The following is a 24828-nucleotide window of genomic DNA, read 5'->3' as shown; positions in this document are numbered from 1 at the left end:
TTTAATTTGATATACATGAAGACATATCCCAGTGCTAGAAGGATGAATGACGTGTAAAGGTAAAAATATGTGCATGTCATCAGCATATGGATGCCACTGATGCGTGAAGCTTCACTCTATACTGATGTATGTTTTCCTCCCCGAAAGATAAAAAATGAGATAAAGGCATGTGAATGCTTTCCTGAAAAATCACTACTTGTTTGTGAGCACTCACAGAACTTTATGACTATCAGTTTCTAAAGCTTTTAAGTATGTATAAGCAAGTGTGTGTCTTTGTGTTACCTTGACAGAGTTTTGCAATACAGTGACAGGAAACACATTGGTAGGCATGGAGCTAAGGAACAGTCTGAAGTCCTCATGGATAACAGTGTCTGCAAAGGTCGTACAAGAACAGGACAACAGAAAACAGGACAACAAAATAGCTTTATAGGGGATTCACATGTGCAACACACACTCTGTAATAAAAGGTAGAAGCAGGTGCAAAACAGGTGAGTCTGTCTAAAAACAGAACAATAATATTTTCACTGAACCATACAAACAAGCACACAGACACAAATATAAACATACAAAAATAGTTTTTGTGAATCTAGTCATTCATTTGACGTTTATTTGGCATGTCATACTGATCTAACAGTGTCAGCTTCAGAGACAAGGTTCTGGAGAAGTCATAAATAAAATAAGCATGACATTTTGATGGATTATTTCATTCTTTAAGCAGGGGTTTTATTTTTTACATTTCCTTAATATTTTAATGCAGGAGAGACAATCAAACAAATATGGCACACTACAGTTTAAAAAGTTTGGGGTCGGTAAGATAAATTTCTAAAGAAATCAATAATTTTATTAATTTCAAAGATGCATTAAATTGATCAAAAGTTAATTTTTTTAAATAAAAAACCCTAATTTCAAATAAATGCTGTTCTCTAGAACTGTATTGTCATCAAAAAATCCTGAAAAAAAATTTATTGTGGTGAAATATTTTGAGTTTTTTTGAGCACCAAATCAGCATATTAGAATGATTTCTGAAGAATCATGTGATCACTGAAGACTGGAGTGAAAATTCAACATTGCCATCACAGGAACACATTTTAAAATCCGTTTTAAAATAATAATTAAAAAAAAATAATAATTTTAAATTATATTTCATATTACTACTGTTTTTATATGAAATATTACTGTTTTTACTGTATTTTGGATCACATAAATGCAGCCTTGGTGAGCATAAGAGACTTCTTTCAAAAACACAAAAAAAATCTAACAACCCTTTGAACATTAGCTTAGTTGAACTTCAGCATTATTACTTTTATCTTTGGTTGAAAGTAAATTATTTTTTTACACAAGCCTTGATATTAAACAATGAATGACTGTTTTGGGGTTGTAGGGGTCCCTGCTGAAGACCCCTAATTTAAAGGACTAGGCTACAAAGCAAGACCTCACTTATACACACATACAAACTAACCAGGTTCAGTGAAGGTTTTGATGAGCTCCTCCATTGCCAGCATCCACGACACAGCAAGGTGACAGTTTTGCAGGAAGATCCAGTTGCCAGTCTTCAGAGCTTCCATAATCATCCTCTCCGCAATAGGCCCCTGACCCTGACCCAGCGAGATTGATTTCACCCTGCAATACAAGAAACTCAAAATAAATGCAAATGTTTATATTGTAGGTACTGGATTTGCCAAAGTTTGTCAGATCTATCATTGTTACTACAATTATTTCAGATACACCCATGCCTAAATGACATATTAACACACACACACGCAAATCAAATAAATAGCTTTACTTTTCTAAGATTCTCTTTGTATTTAAAGGGATAGTTTTTGGCTATCCAAAACTAATACGAGTCCTTGACAGTAGGTGAACCTTTTGAAAATGTGTTTCTTGTGGCTTTGTTGGAATGACTAATGAATCAACTGTTCTCATAGTTGGCAAGCAGAAGCGACCGATAGTACCATCCAGGCTCAGGTTTACAATTTATTGCAAGTAATGGGAATACAGGAAATTGGCAGCAGTGTGAGCTAGAAACAGTGTCTTGAATTTATTCTGGCAGCCAGAAAATGATCTGAGCAGAAGCGTGACATGAAAAAATTAGAGCGGGTTAAAAACCATTTGAGCAAAGGGATTTTGGAGCCACTCTAGGAATATGGAAGACATATAGCAGGTGCTGGTTGGCAAACAAGAATAGAATTCCAGTCAACCTGGACGAGAAAATGAGTAAAGTAGTGGTCAAATAAGGCCGCTGCTATCGTAATGTGGTCCCTAAGAGCATCCCAGGATGACACCAGGTCATGATACACACTAGGAGGCAATAACTATGTGACCTCTGAATGAGAAAGAGAGAGATTTGGTGAGGGATGTCATGGCTGAATGAAAGAAGAACTCATCACAATTACAGCTGAGGTGATCAAATTTGATATGTCGGTGAGGCACATCCACAGGAGGAGGAAATTACTGTATGTGTACTGCTGAATGTAATGAGCACAGCAATGCTAAAAAAGCATGGGATCTGAAGTAGAAGTGAAGTGTAGGAAAAAGAAGAATAGAGGTCCAAGCACTGATCCCTGTGGTACCCCAGTTTTGAGCAAAATGTGAAGAGTGTAAGCTAGAGGTCTGCGTGGGACTATTTTTTTAATCCCGCTCCCGCAAGGTTATATTCCGCACACACCCGCTCCCGCTACGTATATATTCACTCTTTGTTCACCCACTGTTTGTTTAGAATAATTTTCTTCTCGACCCAACCATTCCCACTAAATTTAGATCTCGTTTCCAGAATCTCACATTTAAATTTCCGCTACTGAAAGAAAGAGAGATAGGTTAACAAATAAAAGTGTAGTCTGCACAAAATTGTATGTCATTTTATTCGTCTTGTCAAGAGTCTTGAATTTATTGACTTTGACTTAAATTTATATTAATTATCTTAAGACACAAAATTCGTTTAATATTTTATGCAACACAGTATGAAAAAAGTGTCAGAGAAAAAAAAAATTTTGTACAAAAATTGTATATCTTATTTTTATTCATCTTGTCAGGATACAGTTCGTTTAACATTTACAACACAATATTAAAAAGTGTCGTAGAGAGAAAAAAAAAAGTATGTTGTACAAAATATAACCTATTAGCTATTTTTATTCGTCTTGTCAAAATACTAAATTTGTTTGACATTTTTCTGTTAACACAGTAGGAAAAGTGTCGCAGAGAAAAAAAAATACGACATCTGTCATTTAAAATTATAGGCTAAGCAAAATATAAACAAAACCGAGTTGAACGTCCTTCAAGGACAGCGCATCCACACTTTGCTCCATCCTTATTCTGCTCTGTCCCTCATCAACAACCTGCCTGTTCTGTCTGAGGGCCGTATATTTACCACCGGTACAGCTTGCTCTGAGCATCGTTATGCACATGCTGCGCACAGACCCCGCAAATAAAACATGTGACGCAGAAAGCATGCGCGCAGCGCGTGCATAACAGTCCGAGTGCAGGCTGTACCGGTGGTCAATAAGAATAAAGCGCAGATATGCTGTTCTGAATGGACGTCAGGAACAGGATTTTGTTAGACCTCCCGTTCAAATTACACCAGAGTTACCGACCGCTACCGCGTTTTATTTGGGAATTTAATATTGGGAATGCAGACCTCTAGCTCCAGGTGTGCTATGCCAACGCTAGCTCGGATGTTGCATTAAGGGGATCCTTAATGCAACATCAGAGCTAGCGTGTTAGCATAGCACACTGTTTCAAATGCTAAAATGTTTTACAACTTTCGGTAACACTTTAACTTAAGGACCCATTCTCACTATTAACCAGTTGCTTATTAGAAGTATATTGCTAGCATATTAGCTGTTTATCAGTACTTATAAAGCACATATTAATGCTTTATTCTGCATGACCATATTTTAGATCTCTTAATTCAACCCTATACCTTAACTTAACAACTACCTCAATAACTATTATTAAGCAGCAAATTAGGAGTTTGTTCAGGGAAAATTCCCTTTACAAACTCTTTACAACAAAGAGATTATCAATACTGTAAGTGTTACCATCTTCATCTCCTGACTTTCAAAAAACCTTTAAATATTCATTATCTTGAGTTTACTGGTCCATACAAGATTGTCTTGAGCAAGCAACATGCAGCTAACATCAGAAGGGCTTGCATGCTTTGACTGTTAGAAACACAGGCTGAGGGGAAATAGAACTGGCACGACGCTTGTGTTCTTGTCACCTCATAACAAGCCTAAGCTTGACAGTTGCCTTCCTGCTTGGGTCTCTGCTAAAGGAACAGCACAACACCTTACACCTGTTGGCAGGCAGACAAAATGAAACCACTCTGCCAGAGTGCTTTTAGTCAGAAATGAAGTGTTGCTTTGCTTTTATATTCAGGAAGAGAAGTATTTATCTGCCTCCAGTCAGCAATGGCCTGTTGTGAGGCTGTAAAAAAAACTCTTCTGTCGTGTCACTAACTTCAAGGTTGTTCGGGCTCAGGCTCTGTCAATGCTGCTTGTCAAGATGAAGAGAGTCTTTGATATGCATGATCTGAATAATACATTGAAGACGACATGTTGTCCTCACGGACCTTTCGAGATCACTCTAGCCACTAAATAAAATGGCATCAATCATGAATGGCCCTTGATCCTTGAGGCTTCAGTCTTTGGGAGATGACACTGTAACTTTTACATGGATATGCCATTCAATTTCTAACTGGTAAAAGTGTTTGAGATCTATATTGAAGGTAATTTTGTATTCACTGTATGTAACAAACTACAGAAGTAAAATGTTCAAGCATCCAAGACACTTGGAACTTTGAAACAGAATAATCGCTTACACCAGCATACAGCAAAATCAATTATTTAAGGCTGCTGGTGAGACAAAGGAAAGGGGCATCTAAAATCTAAAAGAAAGAACAAGAAAATCAGTAACACTTTATGTAAGAAGCTTGAATTTGTTAAGATTAATGCAATCATGAACAATATTGACAGCATTTATTAATATAGGTCAATATTAATCTTTACAGATACTGTTTAAATTACTTGATTAAATTACAAATTAGTTTGGATAAATTAACATAATTCGATATATTATCAACATACTTGAATTAACAGCTAATAATATAAGATAACACTTTAATTTGGGACCAATTCCTGTATTAACTACTTGCTTATTTGCATGCACATTACTAGTATATTGGCTGTTTATTAGTACATATAAAACACACATTAACGTCTTATTCTGTACGACCATATTCTACATCTCTTAATCTTACCCTCCATACGATTATCTCCACAAAATGATCTCGTGGCCACGTTTCCACGAGTTAATATGTTGTGGCCACAACGAAACTAGCCTAAGTGAACTGAACATGTCCACTCCGGTCACCGTAAATGCTTCGTTCGACTTTTCGGAGATCATCTACTCTTCACTGTGGATAACCTCTGACCTACTTTCTGTACGAACTGAATTTCTGCGCATTGAATTTTGAATATTGAATTTGATGTTCCGAATTTCTTCTTCATCTTGAAAACTTGAAGCTTTATTTTTAAAAACTGGATATTTGCAGTCTAACAATTCAGAACAAAAAGTCCGCTGTATGAAAATACATGTCTATTAAAAAAAACTGCCATAAAAAATTAAATAGTATTACATTTCAAATGTTAAATATTTACAAAAAATCTAATTCAGAACTGTTAAATGCCACATAAAATTCAGTTTTGTTAAATGACACTTGTCAATAATTCAAATTTACACAATTCAAATTCAAATAGTATTGTCATATTATAAGCTCCATACTTACATAGTAACTAGATGTGTACGTATTATGTAACCACAGTGTAAGTACACATTGGTACATAGTATCTACAGCTCTAATATTTCTGTAACTACACACATGTAACAACACTCAGAATAGTTTGTGTAAGTAGAAATGTGTAACAGGACATTGGTAACAACACTTTTTTTCACTTCACTAAGTACTCGTGTAACAGGAATTAAATAACTACATATTGTAACAACAATATGTATAAGAGTAATTGGAACCATTTGATCCAGGGGGTGGAGATGGGTAGGTTTAGGGGTGGAAATGGGATCCAGAGGGTGGAAACGGTTAGGTTTAGGGATATGTAAAGTAAGAGGAGTTGGATCTCGATTTGGTGAAGTTGGTGCACCACTGTAATACCAGTGTGCTTACATGGTAACTCCTCAGGAACTGTCCACTTAATATAAAGTGTAACATTCTGGACACCAACCACAATTTGTATGTAAAGCCTAACTTACTGGCCGCTGCAGTTTAACATCAGAGTAATTACATGGTAAATCTAATATAAAGTGTACCACTTTCTTTACCAAAAAGTGCTGTTAGTCCTGTTACACAGTTGTACTTTCATTACCAAAAAGTGTTGTTACCAATGTCCCGTTACACATTTGTACTTACACACACCATTCAGTGGGTTGTTACATATGTGTAGTTACACAAACATTAGAGCTGTAGACACTATGTACCAATGTGTACTTACACTGTGGTTACATACTACGTACACATCTAGTTACTATGTAAGCACACAGGTATTAGGGCCACTTAATATAAAGTGGGACCAAAAGTTGTAGTTAATTGTTAGTTAGTGAGAACTGGCCCTCAAGATAAAGTGTGACCTAACATATTTATTAATTAACCCCATAAAAAAAATTCAACTTTTTAAATCTAGGTTAATTTTAGCTTAAACTTGACATTGTAATGTATAGGTAGAATTACATTATAATGAACTTTTGGATTTATTTTAACTATTAACTAGTTGCTTATTGGCATGCATATTACTAGCATATTGGCTATTTATTAGTACTTATAAAGCACATATTAATGTCTTATTCTGCATGATCATATTTAGATCCCTTAATCTTGTCCCCATACCTAAACTTAACAACTACCTTAACTAACTATTAATAAGCAGCAAATTAGGAGTTTCTACAGCTAAAGCCGTAGGTAATAGTTAGTTAATAGTAAGAATTGGTCCATAAACTAAAGTGTCACTACACTTTTAACTAATTTTTACATTATATCCATACTTTTGAACAAAGACTAATAAATGCTATTGTTGTTCTTAAACGTTCATGATAACTAATGCATTAACTAACACCATCAAATTGAACTGTTAAGTGTTACCAGGAAATCTAACACAACTGCGGGCAGAAATAGTCACAAAGTTTCAGTTATTTTGTGACTGCAGAGGTGAAGAAGGTAAGTGCACTGAAGGATTGAAATGACGGAAGGGCTGCAGTGGAGGAGGAGGAGGAGGAGGAGGAGGAGGAGAAGGAGGAGGGTCATCAGTGATGTTTATAGCACAGTCTCCACAAGCACTTAGGCTGATACATTACGCTAATTAAAACCAAAGGTGGTGAAGCAGAGAGCGGGGGAGAACCGCTGGATTTTAATGCATGAATTAAAAGCAGCCACCCTCGTCTGATGTTGGATGTTGGTCACAGGCTACGTACAGAGCAAGAAAACGGGCCCCAAGCACTCACGGCAGGGCTCCGTGACCTGCCCAAGACATTGTATAAATTAGCACGGCAGCATACGAGGTCCTCGCTGGAAAATGCGAGCGAATGTGCTCCAATTAATGCTTTGAAAAGATTATACAGCAACCGCATGAAGCTCCCCTGATGACACTCCAGAATGGCAGAGAACAGAAGTGGCGGTGGCTTCTTATTAAGCAAGATGCCTGCTCATTTGGTGTGCTGATATTAAAGGAGATTTGAATATGTCTGAATGCCAAACAAGGCTTTATTAAAGCAGTGAGGGGCGGCTGAAAGACTGAACTGAGGCTAATTTGCCGATGGTGTGTAACCTTCATGGAGACTCGAATCATCAATATGAGGCTAAACTCAGCCAGACTTTAACTCTTCATGAGCAGAATGGTCCTGAGCAACAAGGAGGAATTTCACATAAATGTCACTTGCGTAATTAGAGCAAGGGTCCAAAGGTTAGAGCTTTTTTCTGTACACAGATGCAGAGGGTATGATGATGAATGTTACTGTCATATTTAGACAATTATGTGAAGATACAAGTTTGTATGTTGTGTAGCCTATAAATTAATTTCTTCAATGTGTTTCTTAAGCCAAAACAAGTGTGAAAATTTCTAGGGTTTCAAATCAGAATATACGACTTTGTACGGCCATCGTCAATGGGTCTTCATTCATAATGATGATACAATGAAAATTCAGCTAAAATGAAAAAGAAAAAAAAAAAAAGAAAAAAACAACAAAAAACTCAAGATGGTTTTACATGGTTTATACGTGGTTTATAGATGGCTCTATATGGGTTTTAGTGTTGATTAGCTGGTTCTGCTAGCAAATGGGGGCCAGGGTGAGCTGGAAGACCATCTTGGTCAAGTTTATTAGATGGTAGAATTCTTAAGACCAGTGTTATTTTAGTATCAGTAGTATTGATATACTATAGTTTTTGTTCAAGTTTTAAAATAAATTGTATTTATTAAATATTTATTATTTAGTTTTTGTTTTCACTTTAATTTTAATTAAGTTTAAGTAATTTTGTTTTGTTGTGTTTGTATTTTTTAAAATGTCTATATAGTATTTGTTAATATAGTATTTTATTATATATAGTATTTTATTTATTTTAGTTTATGTAGTTTTAGTTATTTTAATACTTAATTGTTTTGGCAACTATGAATTATAACAAGTTAAGTTTTATTTCAAGTATTTTTTTTTTTTAATGGTTCAGTTTTCATTTTAGTTAATGATAATAAACCTGCCTTGCACAAGAAACAAACCACTACATTAAGTTCAAAAAATTTGCTTGAGAACCTTAAGGAGTCTTCAGTCTGGTTAAACATTCATTCATAAAAAAGTTCTGATCGAATAATATACCAGAGGATTTAACAAAATACCATCAAGAAAGCAAGACGGCATGTCATTTATTGTAGAAGATATGAAAAACAATGAAGCAATCAACTATACCTGCTTAAGAGCTGAGAGAGTCTGCAGGCCAGTTGCCTTGGCAACCATGGTATGGCTGTTGCCAGGGCTTGGCTGAAGATTAAGTGCCAGTCCTGAGATGGCATGAACACGTAGCTCCACTATGGACACTTTATCGTCTACCACAGAGAACTGTGTTTCACCCAGCACCGCCTCCACTGCCAGTGGAGATTCAACCTGAAACCAACAAAACATGATGCCCTTTTACAGTAAGAAAGACAGCCTAAATGGAATAAAGCATGGGGAGGAGTGAAGACACAAAGAGAAACATTTAGTGGATAATCTCACATATTCAAGACACAGCCCACTGAGTAAAGGAAGGATGGGAAAATACACCTTTTCTCCAGAGGACCGCCAGCACTCGGCCTCCACATAAATCCTCCATCTGACACTTCAAACCCATTATGTCACAGTTTCTTCACCTCCCACCACCGTTAAAGGTCACCAGGGACTTACCAAGTGAAAAGTCAAGTGGGGAGGCACGACTAGGAGGGTCAGATATTCTCTTTTTTTTTTTTTCTGTGTGTCTTTGCTGAACCATGAGACCCTGGCAATCCCAAGAGCCACAAAGCGCCATGTTAGATAAAACAAGCTGTAATATATGGATGGTTTTTCACTTTTCATAATTCAGGAAAATTAGCATTTTGCAAGACAAGAACAAGTCAGCCTACGTGGAGTATTTTTTGCCTCAAGAAAGACATAATCAGAGGGAGAAGTACATAGAGCTTGGATGAATTTTAAAACAGACTGAACCATTGCCAGTAGCCAAGTCTACAGTCTCTCCATGACAAACAGAAGTTTAAAGAATTATGACTAGTAAAGAACATTAAAAGATGTTGACAGAAACTGAAGTTCGTTTTGCTTTGACACCATCCGTATATGTCACAATTATAGTTCATTATCTTTCTTTTCAATTACAGCTATTCCAAACAAAGAACAAAAATGTTACCTTCATATAATTGGCTTAATCTCAGCAGAGCTAGTTACACTTAACCACACAGGAGGGAGCAAAGCTAATTTTTCTCTTGATAATTTAGCCCAATAAAGTCCATAATGACTTTTAATGGTGTTCAGAAATCTCCAAGCTCCGCAGCAAACATTTTCATCCAACCTGCTATTACTTGCCTCTTCAAAATTACCCATCTCCAGCTAAAAGCCCTCAACGCTGATGTAGGTTTACGAACTAGCCATGCTGTTGATTATACTTCGCCTGTGAAGTGGCCATTCTCAGCCATCTTTTGGCATAAAAATCCCATCCAACCATTTTGCAGTTTTCTCTCGCTGAAGCACACAGTGCGGTGGGCGCCAGGGAGCTGAACCCAGGCTTTTCCTGATCCAGCCTAGACTTGCGACCCATATGTCCCAGATGCACATTGTTTGTGTCCCAATGCACTAATGTTTTGGAGCAGGCTGTTACAGTTCATTGACCATCCAGTCCTATACAATCCCATCTCCTTTCCTCCGGCTGGAAAGGGGATATAGACCGGGGAGAAAACCAGATGAATGTAAAATTGAACTGAACTGTTTTGTTCCTGCATTTTTTATTTCCTGCGTTCAAGGCAGGCTTCAAAGATAAAGCACATCTGAAGGAGAGAAAAGGAATAACAGATAGAAAAAGGGGAACTAAAAACAAATTCTTTCCAGAATGGCTCATTTGTTTGGTATCCAGGCGGTAGCAATTAGTTTTCTTATACTTGCTGATATACCAGCTTTTGATGTTTGCATTATAACCAGAGCTTTGGATGCTTGAATAGAGTGTGTTCAAAGGCTAAAAAGGGTCTGCCTATTCCCCCAAAACCTAATTACTCTACTTGGTAGACCTGGAAAGCCAATTAAGTCATAGGAAATACGTACATTGGCTCACAGGACCATTACAGCTCAGTCGATGCTAAGAACGGGTCAAGAATACCTTCTGCTGTTCATAAGATCCTCAAAACAATGTGTCGTGAGAGACGTTCAAAGCTTAAAGGTTGTGCGTCTTTGTGCTTAGGTCATAGTGACGGGTGGAGGATGAACGCTGTGGCAGATGAAGATCAAAGACCCACCAAATAAGATAAAAAAAGCCCTGGTGTGAGTTATAAACAACATTATTCATACCTTTCTTTTTGCCTTTGCTTTTTATTTTTTTTGTAAGGGTGAAATTATGCTCTGTGCTCAGTTTCGTTTATTTTCAGCTCACATTCAGTGAAAACATTCCAATTCTACATTGGCCATTAATTATTAATGACCTTTGCCGTTTCGCCTAGTTTAATTACCAAACTTTTTCTTTTATGCTCAGATTTGTTTATGGAGAAAAACAGACACTTTCTGAAGCCAAACAACAGACAACACTTTTGGAGAGGTGTGATCAAGCTGTCACGAACAATCAAAACTCCCTCTGTTTGGACACAATGAACTGATGTGTGCTGATTCAATGGAGAGAAAACTTTCAAGGATGATTCCCCCAATTTAACACCATTGAAGTTTTATACCACACAGATAATTCTCTTTCCAAACATCCCAGTTCCTGAATAGCCTACTGGGACTAAATATGCATATGAGTAGCTTTCTAAAGAGGCATTAAAGGATAAAGACAGGCAGCAGAGCTAACTTGATAAATTCAAAGAATGTTAAATAGACACCCTTATTGATTTTATCTGTAAACTAAATGTATATAATTAGGAATCTGTCTATTTAAAAACAGTTAGCTATGTTGACTCTGGACTAAGAGCAATTGTTGTCACAAAATAAAAGAGAAAGGATGAGATGAGCAGAAATGATCAGTCTTCAAACCCATTTATAGTTCCAGCAAAAAATAAAAATAAAATAAAAAAATAAAACACAAAAATTAAATAAAACAAAAAATAAAACAAGTCCCCCTGCCAGTGTACAAAGCATAACACCAGAGAAGTCAGTGAAAGTAAAGTTTGTACTTGAATATATGAGACTGTAAAAGGGATTGAATAATTGTCCCTAAGACACTTTGCATTACGTTTTGACAGGTATAAAACCATGAGTAAGGACCAGTGTCCAGTAATATTGGATGAAGAGAATGTAATATAGCAAAATTTAATTGTAGGTTATATAGTTGCATTGTTATATGGTATTGAGAGCTCACCAAAACACATTTTTCATCCATACACCTATCCCCCCATTAATCCATCAATCTTGCATTTATACGATCTGTTCTTATTTGTATTCTACCTTCAGAGTGGATGATCCAAGCTCGTTGGCCACGAGTACCGTCCTGTCCACCAGCTCAGCCACCCTGGCATCCACCACCTTCAGAGAGTCTTGCACCAGTTCTGTCACATCCACTTGCCAGTCAGGACCCAGCATAGTGATCATCTGGTTTGTGCCTTCACTAGAGGTTGTGTGGAACTGGGTCAGAACCTTAACCTGGGCTCTCTGGTACTGCAGTGTACATCCTCTGCTCACTTTACGGTCATCTTCATCATCATCATCGCTGTCTCTGGCCGTTCTGAGGAGATGGGTGAGAGGTCATTATGAGTTACTATAGATAAGAAACTCACACTAGAATTTATGTTCAGTTAACTTCCATTCATAAGAATGATCATGTGGAAGAACAGGCACACCAGCATGTGCTAAGAATTTTTGTCTTTCACTGTTTATTAAGTTTGCATTCAAGTTTAGTGAACTTTAAATGGCAACTTAGTGAAATGAGGCTGGACTAACAGATGATCTGAACATTTACCTTTTAGGAAAAACACAGAAATAATCCTATGTGAAACCACTTTTTTTGTGTGTAAACATGTATAATAGAGAATTCAAAGTTCAGTTTAGAAGGCGACGTGCACATCTGTAAAAAAAATTACTGTTCTGTAGAACACTTTAACATAAGTTTGTAAATGATTAGATTGCTGAAAAGAAAAGTTGTTTCAGAGGTGGAGCAAGTTATAAGATTATAAGGAAACTATTGTTTTTTCCTTTGGAATAAGGTGGATTAAGCAAACTATAAAGGGTGAGATGATCAAAAATCATCAGTCTTGAACCTGGCCAAAATATTATGGCATAAAGCAAAGCACAAAACAAAACAAAACAAAAAACAAAATCAAATCAAAGCACAACGCACAAAGCAAAGCAAAAGCAAAAGCAAAAGCAAAAGCAAAAGGTGTTCTGCAGAAACAAACAGGAACAGAAAACACATAAGAAGAGTTTTGAGTTTTAACATTGAGTGACAAATGTTACTGTTTACCAATATACACAAATGGTCTTCCTCAAAGTAGCACTTGATGGCTCGAAAACTGAATCTTACAATTGTTGTTGGTTTATAATCCGATACATACAAATAAATTCACAATAAGCTGAAACTTGTTTAATTCAATATTCAGGAAAAACTTTTAAAACTTTTCACTTAGATCAAAACCAAACCAAACAAAACAAAACAAAACAAAACAAAACAAATAAAACAAATAAAACAAAACAAAACAAAACAAACAAAAAAATCTAAATAAAAACACAAAGCACATTAAAAAAAGCTATAAATGTTTTTGTTTGTTTTTTTAAATTGGGTGTTGGTGTACATTTTCTATAGATCTATAGCGAGTTATTCATCCAATGGTCTCCAAACGATGCACAAGACACTGCACAGATAAGATGATGCTATAAAGTGTACTTTACCGGCTTCCAAGACTGAAAATGTGTTTAGCACAGATTTTTTTGCCATGTTTGTCTCATTACCTAATTAATTTGCATTTCATAAGTGCACTGAGTGTTAAAACAATAGACAATGCATGCTGAACAACGTTCCATTTTTAGTGAATTCCCCCCACAAAGTTTGTTAGAAATTCCAGCATCAGAAAGTGCATCATCTGGAGACCTGTTTCAAGGAGGTTTTGCATCAGTGACTCTTGCATGCCTCACACATACCATCACATTCAATCTATCTCATCTGCTACCTCAGCAGCATGACACCATGTGAAGTAAGTGAGAGGAAGCAGGGTAAGGCCTGGGTGGATCTTCAAAGCTGAATGCCACTTCACCCATTCTACACACACAACTAATTAATCAGATAACTGGAGTTGTAAAGACAGCTGTCTGCCTCTGACTGACAAAGCATGTCCTGCCCATCGATTAGCCTAAATTGAGCTGAATGTAAAACATTGCATTATCATGTAAGGAGACACACTGCTACTTCTCAGCAACGACGAAAGATTGACAGGCACACAAATGCAGAAGGAGAAGCCTCATGAAAGTAGAAAGCAATTGTTGATCAGCATTTTGCTCTCTTCTGAGTTAAACACAGGCTCCTGTTGCCATGGAGGTGAAAAACAAGAGGCTCTTGCATCAGTTGAAGAGTGCTGAACCTGGCAGGTAGAAGCACTCTGTGTTCTTGAAGACAGTTGCACTCTCTTGTCTCCTCATACAGGTTAATATGAGTTTCAGAGCAGAAGAACACACCTCAAAAGTGGAGCTTTGCTTGAACTCATTATAACGTCGGGAGAACTGGAGATTTCATGCACGGGTACCCGCTCATCCAATAAAAATCAGTGTCCAGTTTTGCAGACACATCGTTTCACCAGTTTAGTGAGCTATATCGATCAATCTGTGTAGAAGGCCAATGCAAGAAACCTGCCCACTGACACGTCTCAACATTGGGCAATGTAGTGGAATGAAATGGACAGAGCAGAGGAGGAAAGAACTAAAGGAAGGGAAGACAGAAAGGAAATAAGGATAAGGGATTGTTCAAACAGGCAGCGGATTCTGTGGTGTATTCGAATCTGGTTAGTTGTTTGGTCATAATCAAACGTATGAAAATAAGTTTCAGTGTGAATGGTTAAATCATATTTCAAAATAAAATGTAAGTAATGTCAAGACACAAAACAGAGCTGAACTGCTTTGTCTGAATTCGCTCCTTTCTGCTTACATGCTTACGTGTGAAATTCACTATGAATAAGTGAACAAATGAGTGGTTTTATACACAGAATATGCATGAATGTGTAAACAGTACAGAAATGCCTTTGATGCTTGTGTTGCCTCACGCAGTTTCCTTTCTTTTCTCCTTTCCCCACAGATCCATCAGTAAGGCTTCAATGGCCTTTATCCACACAAACAAGAAATGTGTTTCTTTAACTCGTAATATACTGGATATTTCTTAGCATTCTCATTAAAGTCGGCATGAAATTAAAACTGACCTAGCTTATTTTATAAATACTACCTTTCAAAAGTTGGAGTTTTTTTCTTTTGTTGTTGTTGTAGAGAAATCAATACTTTTATTCAGCAATTAATTGCGAGACAGAAATTTTTATAATGTTCAAGATTTTTTGAAAATTTTAAAACGCAGAAAGTTTTGTGTGAGGGGTAGGTTTAGGTGTAGGGTTAGGGTAAGGGGATAGAAGATACAGTTTGTACAGGATAAAAACCATTATGCCTATGGATAATTCCCGTAAACCACATATATCAACATGTGTGTGTGTTTTACACAATTTCCATTTCATGTTCACTTTCATTTTATTAGGGTCTCTTAAAAACAAATGATTTTGTAGATGAAAAAACAGACTAGTCTGCTATTAGTGTCATCCACACAAATGTATAAGCTTGTAGAGATTACACACTTTATTTTCTGAACATTTTTCTTTTAAAGTTATTCAATTTAAAAAGGAACTGAAAGAAATCAGGAGATTAATCAGGATTAGCTGGTACCCTGTTAAGTCTTATGAACCATAGTTCAGCACTGTGATATCGGGATGAATATGAATATGAGACCAAATGTTCAGTTTTGCCATCTTCTCTTTCCCTCCGTAGTGACAGCTATTGTCTTATGTCTTTTGGTGTCATGCTGACTCTAAAGTCATTACTATAGTAACCAGATAAATTTACCAGATCTGATTCTTCACTTGCAAAATGCCAGTGCAGACACTGAGATAAAGATTGGAACTGGAAAACAAATCAGATTTTGAGCTGATCACACAGAGATTGTATGTGTGAACAACGCCTTGGAGATCTCGGGTCCTGGGAGGAAGCTAAATCTAAGGCACTCAAATTGAGGTCAAATGCAAATGTAACAACATGCTTGTATTGTGTGTGTGTTGTCCATATAAAACAGGGAAAAATGCTGAAATATCACAGCACTGAGAGACTTTGCATACATCTATACTTAATCTAGCGAGCTAAATGCATCCTAGCAGCTACCCACATGTGCACACAAACTGTATAGTTGACGAGAATAAATGATTTTTTAAATAAATGATTTTTATTTGTTCTGATATTTTTGAAATGTTCCAATTTTGCTTAGGAACCAATATGCCAAAGATAAATCTCTACTGCTGAATTTCTAATGGTTGACTTTTTTCTTCCGTTGCATGGTACATGCGTCACATCACCAGCCCTACATGAAGGCTAGATGTAGATTGACGATTTGCTCCCAAATTGGATTAGCATAACCGAATCAGATCATATTTCCATTTTAATGGCCCATTTGAATTAATTTAATTACAGATTTACATCAAAAAAGAAAGACCTCTGTAAGGGAGCAATAATGATACTAGTGAGTTACCAGAATATTTTCCATCATGATTCATTCTGGAGAGGTTCCTCGTGAAAAATGCCTGTGCTGATATTCTGCCGTGCACGGTGTAACAACACCACTGCTTCAATTTGTCAAAATCACAGTAAATGGGCTGTATGAAGAATGACATTCGGGTCTCATGTGGCATCAGCTCTATAATAAAAAAAAATGTAAAAAAATAATTCCTTACATTTATATAGTGCTTTTCTGGGCACTCAAAGCGCTTTACATAGAAGGGGGAATCTCCTCAACCCCCACCAGTGTGCAGCATCCACCTGGATGATGCGACCGCAGCCATATTGCGCCAGAACGCCCACCACACACCAGCTTATTGGTGGAGAGGAGACAGAGTGATGAAGCCAATCAGCAGATATGGGGATGGTTAGGAGGCCATGATGGTCAAAGGCCAATGGGCGAATTTGGCCAGGATGCCGGGGTTACACCCCTACTCTTTTTCGAAAGACATCCTGGGATTTTTAATGACCACAGAGAGTCAGGACCTCGGTTTAACGTCTCATCCGAAAAACGGTGCTTTTTGTCAGTATAGTGTCCCCGTCACTACAATGGGGCGTTAGGACCCACACAGACCACAGGGTGAGCACCCCCTGCTGACCTCACTAACACCCCTTCCAGCAGCAACCTAGTTTTCCCAGGAGGTCTCCCATCCAGGTACTGACCAGGCTCAACCCTGCTTAGCTTCAGTGGGCAACCAGTCTTGGGCTGCAGGGTGATATGGCTGCTGATGATAGCCGTATTGTAACTAACACAGTCCTTAGTGACCCAGCTTTACAGCTTTTAACAGCTCCACTAATTAAACTATAACACCGTTTTATCACCCTCATAACACCCACAAGTATTAGGAGGATCGAAATAAACAAGCAACAGAAGAAAAGAAAACATGCATTAGAAGTGCTACCAGGGAAATCAATATGCATAAAAAGCAGTCAGAGTGCAAGTATTTTCATACGCTTAGATCACTGATGTGTCTTACCTGCGGTCGGGTAATATGGGCACCCTCCAGCCCTTGATGAAGCTCAGTCTGTTGTCTGAGAGCTCCACTTTAAGGGGCAGTTTGGGCACCCAGACTGTGAGCTCAAGAGGAGCACTCAGGTGCTCATAGCTGAAAATCACCCGAGCGTTCATGGAGCCACGCGTCTCTTTTCCATTCACAAACACATAGTCACAGTTCATGGACACCTGTTGAGGAGAGCAAAGAGAGATTTGATTGCTTTCACTGCATTCTCTGGAGAGGCTGCACAATACAAAAGCTCTTCACGGGCAACTGCAAGTGGATGTCAGTTTCAAGTGGGGCTGTAAATTAAAACTTTTATTTGAGTAAATCAAAATTAATCACATATCAATATTTGTCAAGAAAAGCCACCCAAATTGATGTTGGCTCCAAAGCAGACTACTACCTAATAGTCTATGCAGCATTGCATCACCAAAATGTGGACTCGGATGGGGACTGAAAGGGCTTAGGACATTTTTTTTCAGCATCTCACACCATGAGCAACACACATTTAAGATGCTATGTTATAAATGTGTTTCGAGAGTACATTCATTGCGCTACGTTCAGCTGTTTTTTAACCAAGAACGCATCCATGAACGGCTCCACAATCATTTTATAAGTGTGGTTTGCAATGCCAAGCAGCCTGTAGCACTGCATGGGTAAAGGGTTAAATGCAATATTTTTATTTTTACCACATGCTTCACATTATTTTGATATAATAATTGTATTAAATTAACACATTAAATTGGCATGCGTATTTTATTATTATTTTTCTTTCAAACCAATTAACACTAGAAAGGGTTAAAGTGTCATTCTGATTTACTCTCAAAAGCATCAAGTAAAACATGAAAACCATGCATTTAAAAGTATTTTTAAGAGATCTTTTTACTTGCAACATGTTTCCTAAAATAACAACCCATAGGAACTGGGTCTGACAGCTTTTTTCCTGAGGCATTGGGGTTTTTTTCTCCCAAAGAAGCAGTTGTTATTCATTGCGTTCTGTCTTCTTTTTCTAAGCACACAGACACACTAATGAACACAACACACATATTTTTAAATCTTCAAGTTCTAGAAATTTCATTACAGCACTCAAATTTTTTTCTCTACTACTCCTTCCGGTCTGCCAACACATTTCATATGTGCACTCAGCAGTCTATAATAATAAATTATTTACTGTAATAGATAGCCGAAGCTTTGCTTTGGGGTACCATCTATGATTTATCTAGGGGTCTAAGGCAGCTGACACTGTAATCAGAGAACGTGATCTCCCTGAAATGGAGGTCGGGAGCTGCAGTCTATCCAAGACTAGAGATTCATCATAGTGGGGGATATCTGTGTAATAAAATATGTAGGCTTGCTAGACAGCTCCCCCTCTTATCCATACCATCAATATGGAGAATTGATCAGAGGAGATAGCTCTCTCTCCCCAGTAACCTTTCGGAGAATCTGTGGGAAAACTCTGCTTGCCCACTTCATTTATTTTTTAAAGGTACTGCTATTCAGTGAGAAGAAAAAAAAAACATGAATCATACTATACAGAAAAAAAACGGACATATGGTGAAAGTGCAGAGAGGATAACAGCAGCGAGGGGGAGGTACAGAGAGCACTTTTCATGTTCAAATGAAACATTTCCTTGCTTGTCCTAAATCTAGATGTACAGAATAACCGGTAACCTCATTTTTTTGATAGTATAGAAGATGTTATAGTATTTTTTCTTAATTTTATTTATTTTTATGCTAAAATGCTTTCTCCTATTCCATCTTAATATGTACAGTAGTACACAGATCAGTACTGCATAATAGGTCAGCCGTGTAACTCTCCAATCGATCTACACTACTACCTATCTACACAACTCAACCTGGTCCAGCTCAGTACTGCATGCCATGAGATTTTTTTTAGCCCTCCACCTCCCCAGCACCGCCTGTCTAGATCTGCCATGAGGTTCTCCCTACTTTACCTTCAGCAGCAACAGCGTAGCAGATCTAGTCCACCAAGATCAATCCTACCTACACTCTATTCTTATCAATACAATTGCTGTTAAATCAATATTGAGACTTGTAGTTATTATTGAACTATAAGTAAATCACTATGTAGGCATCAATATATTGCTCTGTTTGCATCCCAATCAGCCAGAAAGTTCAGTAAGTTCAGGCGGTGTGTTGGTTTGACAACTGGCAGACAGGGGGAGTGTTTGGGAAACCTGTTGTCAAACAGTCATTATTTTTGCAATGCAATTTGGCATTGCTAGAGAAAATTACACCTTTACATTCCGGTCTGCTCATCACAGAAAACTATTGTATGGCTTCAAAAGATCTAAATAACACAAAACGGTCCTTTTGTGTTCCAAGTAAGAGAGAATAAAAATGAACGATGTGAGTGTGAGATACTAGTAATACTAGTAACCCCAAATAAAATAGTCACTATTGTTACTATCAATAGGTTCAGGTGGCACACAACAAAAGCAGCAGTAGTCTGCAGTGTTGAGCATGTCCTGTCTGGTTTCCAGTGCACTCTACAGTCTCGTAAATGTGTTCCTGCTGTGCCACTTCTGTTGATGTGAGCTCAGTCTTGACCCAGATGCTCCTGGGGCTTCTAATAAACTTGGATGGATAATTTTAAGTCAAAAGCAGTTAAGGACTGTGGGCAGCAGGGGCCAGCTGAAAGTACTTTTTTACGTGCTAGCCGGCAGTCAGAGTTCCACGGAGTCACTAATCTGCCCTGGTACCTTGCGTGGTTCCAGAGGAGTGGCAGGGGCGAGGTCAGGATAGTGCCGCCCATTGAGACGCCTCCAGCTCAACACACCCGCCAGCGGTGTTTAATCCAAAAAGCACCCCCTGTAACCCTCCACCATCCAGACTGCCGTCACACAGTTTAGCAGATGCACTTTTATCTGTGTTGATGGTATCATGCAAAGGCTGACTATACATGGTTAAAGACGAACATACTGCCTACAGCTTGAAGCAGAAGCTGATGATTTAATGAAAAATGACAGCTAGCTTCTAACAAACAGAATGTTTTCACACTTAAAATATTGGTATAAAATGGAGGCTTCCAGTCCTGAACGCTTATTGGCAAATACAGCGTTCCAGCTCTGCTAAATTTAGGCAACAATGTACAAGAGGCCAAGCTATATTGTAGTCACAGTGAAAGGGTGCAAATTGGGAATGCACAATATACTGGTACAATATCAATCATGAGTCAGTATTACAGATTTATTGGTACTGACTGATATATATATATATATATATATATATATACATATATATATATATATTTTCTTGTATTTTTCATTTATACAGTATGTTTTTTTTTTTCGGTCAAAGCTTACCTAAAGTTAATCTTAGAAAAATAAATAATTTTATAACACTGTTAAATATTTAGCAAAAATAAATCTTTAGCAAATCTTAAAACATTGCGATATCTAAATTAATTTTTAGCATTTAAAATGATTGACTTACTGTTTTGGTATTAATTTATGTAGACAAAATCATATACATTTTTTATATCAAATTACAATTTTTATAATATTGTATAAAATTTGTATAATATTTGTATAATGCTATCATTTGTATAATAAATGATTTTTAAAAAAATTATTTAATTCAATTATTTATAAAAAAAAAATATTTAATTACTTATCGGCTTATCTGTATTGACCAGAACTTCACAACCAGTGCGTCCCAAAGTAAAATCTTATTTTGTAAAAATTCTGCTTCATATATTTCATATGACAGTGATATGGTAAATGTGATTTGTATCAAAGTGGTTACTATGTGTAACTCATAGCACTCCTGGAATTTTGTATTGACCAATCAGTATCAAGGACCAGAACTATCAATTTCATAATATTTCTGCTATAATTAACTTTGATAGTAGAAATTATTTTAACATTTTAATTTAAAAATACTCACATCATCTTTAAAGGCAGAAGATAATAAAATGACATTTGCTATTATTATACATTATACATATTATTCAGACATTGACTGCATTGTACCGGTATCAAGGTATGTGACTCATCTAATTATGGCTTCAGCGTTCTCTACATGGTTATTCATGTCTAAATGTGTTTGCTGTATTAGAAATGTGTGCAGTGAGGATTCTAGCTAAGCACTGAAATGGAATGGGAATATGTGTTCTCAGATGGCCAGTGTGACTATCAGAGCCTTGAGAGTAGAGATCAGCTGGGACAGACTGTTTACAGCTTCCTGCTCCCAAACACAAAGCCCCACAGGGTCTCATCATTCAAAACTCTCATATAATACACAGAACGATGTAGATGTTCATTACACACACACACACACACACACACACACACACACACAAATAACTATACCATTCAAATGTATGCAAAAATCTCAAAAGATACACCGCTGGTCATATGAGAGTGTTTTATGACCAGCCTGTATACATAACCTGTGGCAAACATGATATTAAAAGTAATTTCCATGCGTGCAGCATATAATGTCTTTCTTAAAGCCATGCATGTACCCATCTGTTCTGGCATCCCTATCCAGAAGTAAATGCTTCGGCTCTAGGCGAATAAGCCCTGTTACAATAGATACTCGTGACTACCTTTTGAATAAGATAAGCAAAAAAGATGTTACTGGGCCCTGTAACCTTTGCCTTCTGTATGACGCTTTTTTTCGGCACTGCACAGAGCGTTTTATTGAACTGTCAGGACTCATGTTGTCTCAGCTTGAAGGGCTCATCTTGAATTAGCCTCCAAAGTTCAATGGCCCGGGCGGCCAAGCAAACCCACTCAATAACACCAGAGCTAATGCTCTGCCCAGGCACTGCGGCACACACGGCTATTCTGAATCTTAAAACAGATAAATAACAAATGCCCTCACAGCCCATCTCGGATGACTTATGGATCTCAATCTTGCCGGACAGATGACACTCCGAGGCATATTATTATTTCGCTACATTTTGGATACGGTTTATAGTCTAATTGGTTTTCTACTTTTAGATTCTGTCGTGCCATGGAACAGATGGCGAAGATTGTTGAAATGACTGTTTCCTTCAGCAAAGGACACTGCAATATTTTCGGGCCTGTATTTATAAGCGCTCAGGTGGAACCAACTGCCCCTTGTGTAAATACAGAGAAATAAATTCATTCATTGACAAAAATACATAAGCTTAGCCATTGAATTGAGATGGAATTTAGTCGAAGACACAGAATAAAATTTTAAAGCAGCAGTTTTTAACTTTGTTGATCTGATGGCCCTTCATTGTCTAACACAATTTTCAAAGATGTAAGATATTTCCGCTAGTAGTCTTTTTTTTATTAGTAGTATTTTATTTTTCAAAGTCATACTAATAAACATATATTTTAAGAATTTGTAGGCATTCAAAAAACTATAATTTATTTATTTTTTTATGTATTTTTAATCATTTTCATTAAGTTAGATTATAATTATTATTAACAGCGTTGGGAGTAACAGTACAGGTAAAGCAAGTTACATAATCAGATTACTTTTGTCAAGTAACTAGTAAAGTAACACATTACTTTTAAATGTACAAGAAAATATCTGAGTTACTTTTTCAAATAAGTAATGCAAGTTGCTTTGCTTTCCCATTTACTCACTGACACCTCTCCTGCCCCCATGTTGAGAGAAATTGGGAGAGAGGTGCAGAGGGACTTCCTTCAGGCTGAGGCGTATTAATTTCGTTTTTGGTGTGAAAGGGCCTTTACAGTTTCCAAAAATATGGCTTTTGGATTTTTTGCTATTAAAAACAAATAAGCAAGCCCAGCTCAGGTGACAAAAAGTAACGCAAAAGTAACATAATGCATTACTTTTCTTAAAAAGTAATGTAAATAGTTACATTTTTATGGAGTAGTGCAATATTGTAATGCATTTCTTTTGAAAATAACTTTCCTCAACACTGATTATTAATAATAATATGAATATAAATCATATTAATAATAATATATTCAAATCAGCTTAAGTTGTCCTACAGCCCCCTTGGAAGTTCCCACAGGAACAGTTCACACAAAATATCTAGTTTTTGAGTTAACAGCTTACTGGAGGTAATGAATATTACTTAAATCTGGATTTAGAGGCCTTATGGTGCTTCATTTTTGGACTTTAAATGACATCATAATTGTCACAGTATGGAAAACAGCTGCATGAAAAAATCATTTTATACATCTATAAAAATAAATACAAGTTCAAAATGACTTTAGGGTAAAGATGTATCATTTTAGTTTATAAAAAGAGCTTTGGTGCACTGCTTTCTAGGAGACTCTTCATTTAAGAGGCATTAAACACAAGTTAAGTGTGTGGCCTCTGCTGCTATTCAGTGGGAAACGCTGCTCTGCAGAGCACTGAACCCTTCTGATGTACTGTCTGAGACTGAAAAGGCATCGATCCCTCGAGGGGATCACAAAAGCAGTGTCCACAGGAGCATATATAAACTCATATCCACTCCACTTAAATGAGGTTTTGATGGTCATTTTATGGTCTCTTAAGTTGACCGCGATTGATTATGAGAATAGTAGAGGAAGTCCTAGATCACTAAACCTCTCAACGTGGGCGTGACGTACCTTGACAATGTCCTCATTGAATGACTTGCACTGCACAAAGGATGACACATCAGTGACTGCTCCGTTCAGCTCTATGGAAACTACCTTGACAGGGATGGCCACAGTTCGGCCAGTAAGAACTGCCGTGTTGATAATCTCAGTGTCCTGGATATGGAAGAAAGAAAGAGGGAGAATGAGAGAGAGCATGAGTCAGGAGGTTAATAGAAGTTCACCGTTCCAAAGACCTGAATGTTCAGGAAAGCCCTGGAGTCAGGGCTAAACTGCTTAATAAAGTGTAAAAACAGTATCTATATTAAAGTCAAAAGCCATGAGCTTTCCTCTCTCTCATAAAATGTCAGAGCAATATAAATTCTGGTTGACTGGTTTTAGAACTCATTCAGACACCTGAAATTAGAAGCGTTCACAACACAGGAATGCGTCCCTTCAGATTTTCCAATGCAAATTCTTCAAAATGTGTATTTTTGAGAATTACATTGCATGATTTTTCTATAATAGTACAATATTGTAGAATAAATGACTGAAATGCAGTCACTCTCTGTAAACAAAATAGTCTGAAAAGGTTTGCATGACATGAACGTTCATCACATAAAAACTTTCAAACAAAAAATACCCACAAATCTCCTTAAATTGCCACATACAGATGCCAATGCTTGGTACATGAATCATAACAATGGCTACAACTAACAATGATTATTTGAGAAAAGGAACAAATTCATTCTGACATCACAAGACAACTCAAGTTACTACTTGTGACACCATCATCAACAATAACAATGTAGATAAAACGGG

The 24828-nt window shown here is 37.1% G+C and overlaps 1 protein-coding gene across 2 annotated transcripts in view; it reads right to left on the bottom strand.

Annotated features, from left to right (window-relative positions):
• The window catches only part of tmem132e (transmembrane protein 132E), a 380857-nt gene that overhangs the window by 5846 nt on the left and 350183 nt on the right, over nucleotides 1-24828 (bottom strand). For both annotated transcript variants that reach the window (XM_016490585.1, XM_016490584.1), the window contains exons 5-8: nucleotides 24040-24183; nucleotides 17472-17677; nucleotides 12157-12433; nucleotides 8956-9150 (exon numbers count right to left, since the gene is read on the bottom strand). In XM_016490585.1, coding sequence (XP_016346071.1) covers nucleotides 8956-9150; nucleotides 12157-12433; nucleotides 17472-17677; nucleotides 24040-24183 — 822 coding nt within the window. The remainder of the gene's footprint in view (nucleotides 1-8955; nucleotides 9151-12156; nucleotides 12434-17471; nucleotides 17678-24039; nucleotides 24184-24828) is intronic.

This window comes from Sinocyclocheilus anshuiensis, unplaced genomic scaffold (genome assembly GCF_001515605.1).
Source record: "Sinocyclocheilus anshuiensis isolate Anshui unplaced genomic scaffold, SAMN03320099.WGS_v1.1 scaffold246, whole genome shotgun sequence".
NCBI classification, from domain to species: domain Eukaryota; kingdom Metazoa; phylum Chordata; class Actinopteri; order Cypriniformes; family Cyprinidae; genus Sinocyclocheilus; species Sinocyclocheilus anshuiensis.
Note: the sequence above shows the minus strand (reverse complement) of the source record. Positions and strands in the feature narration are given on the sequence as shown.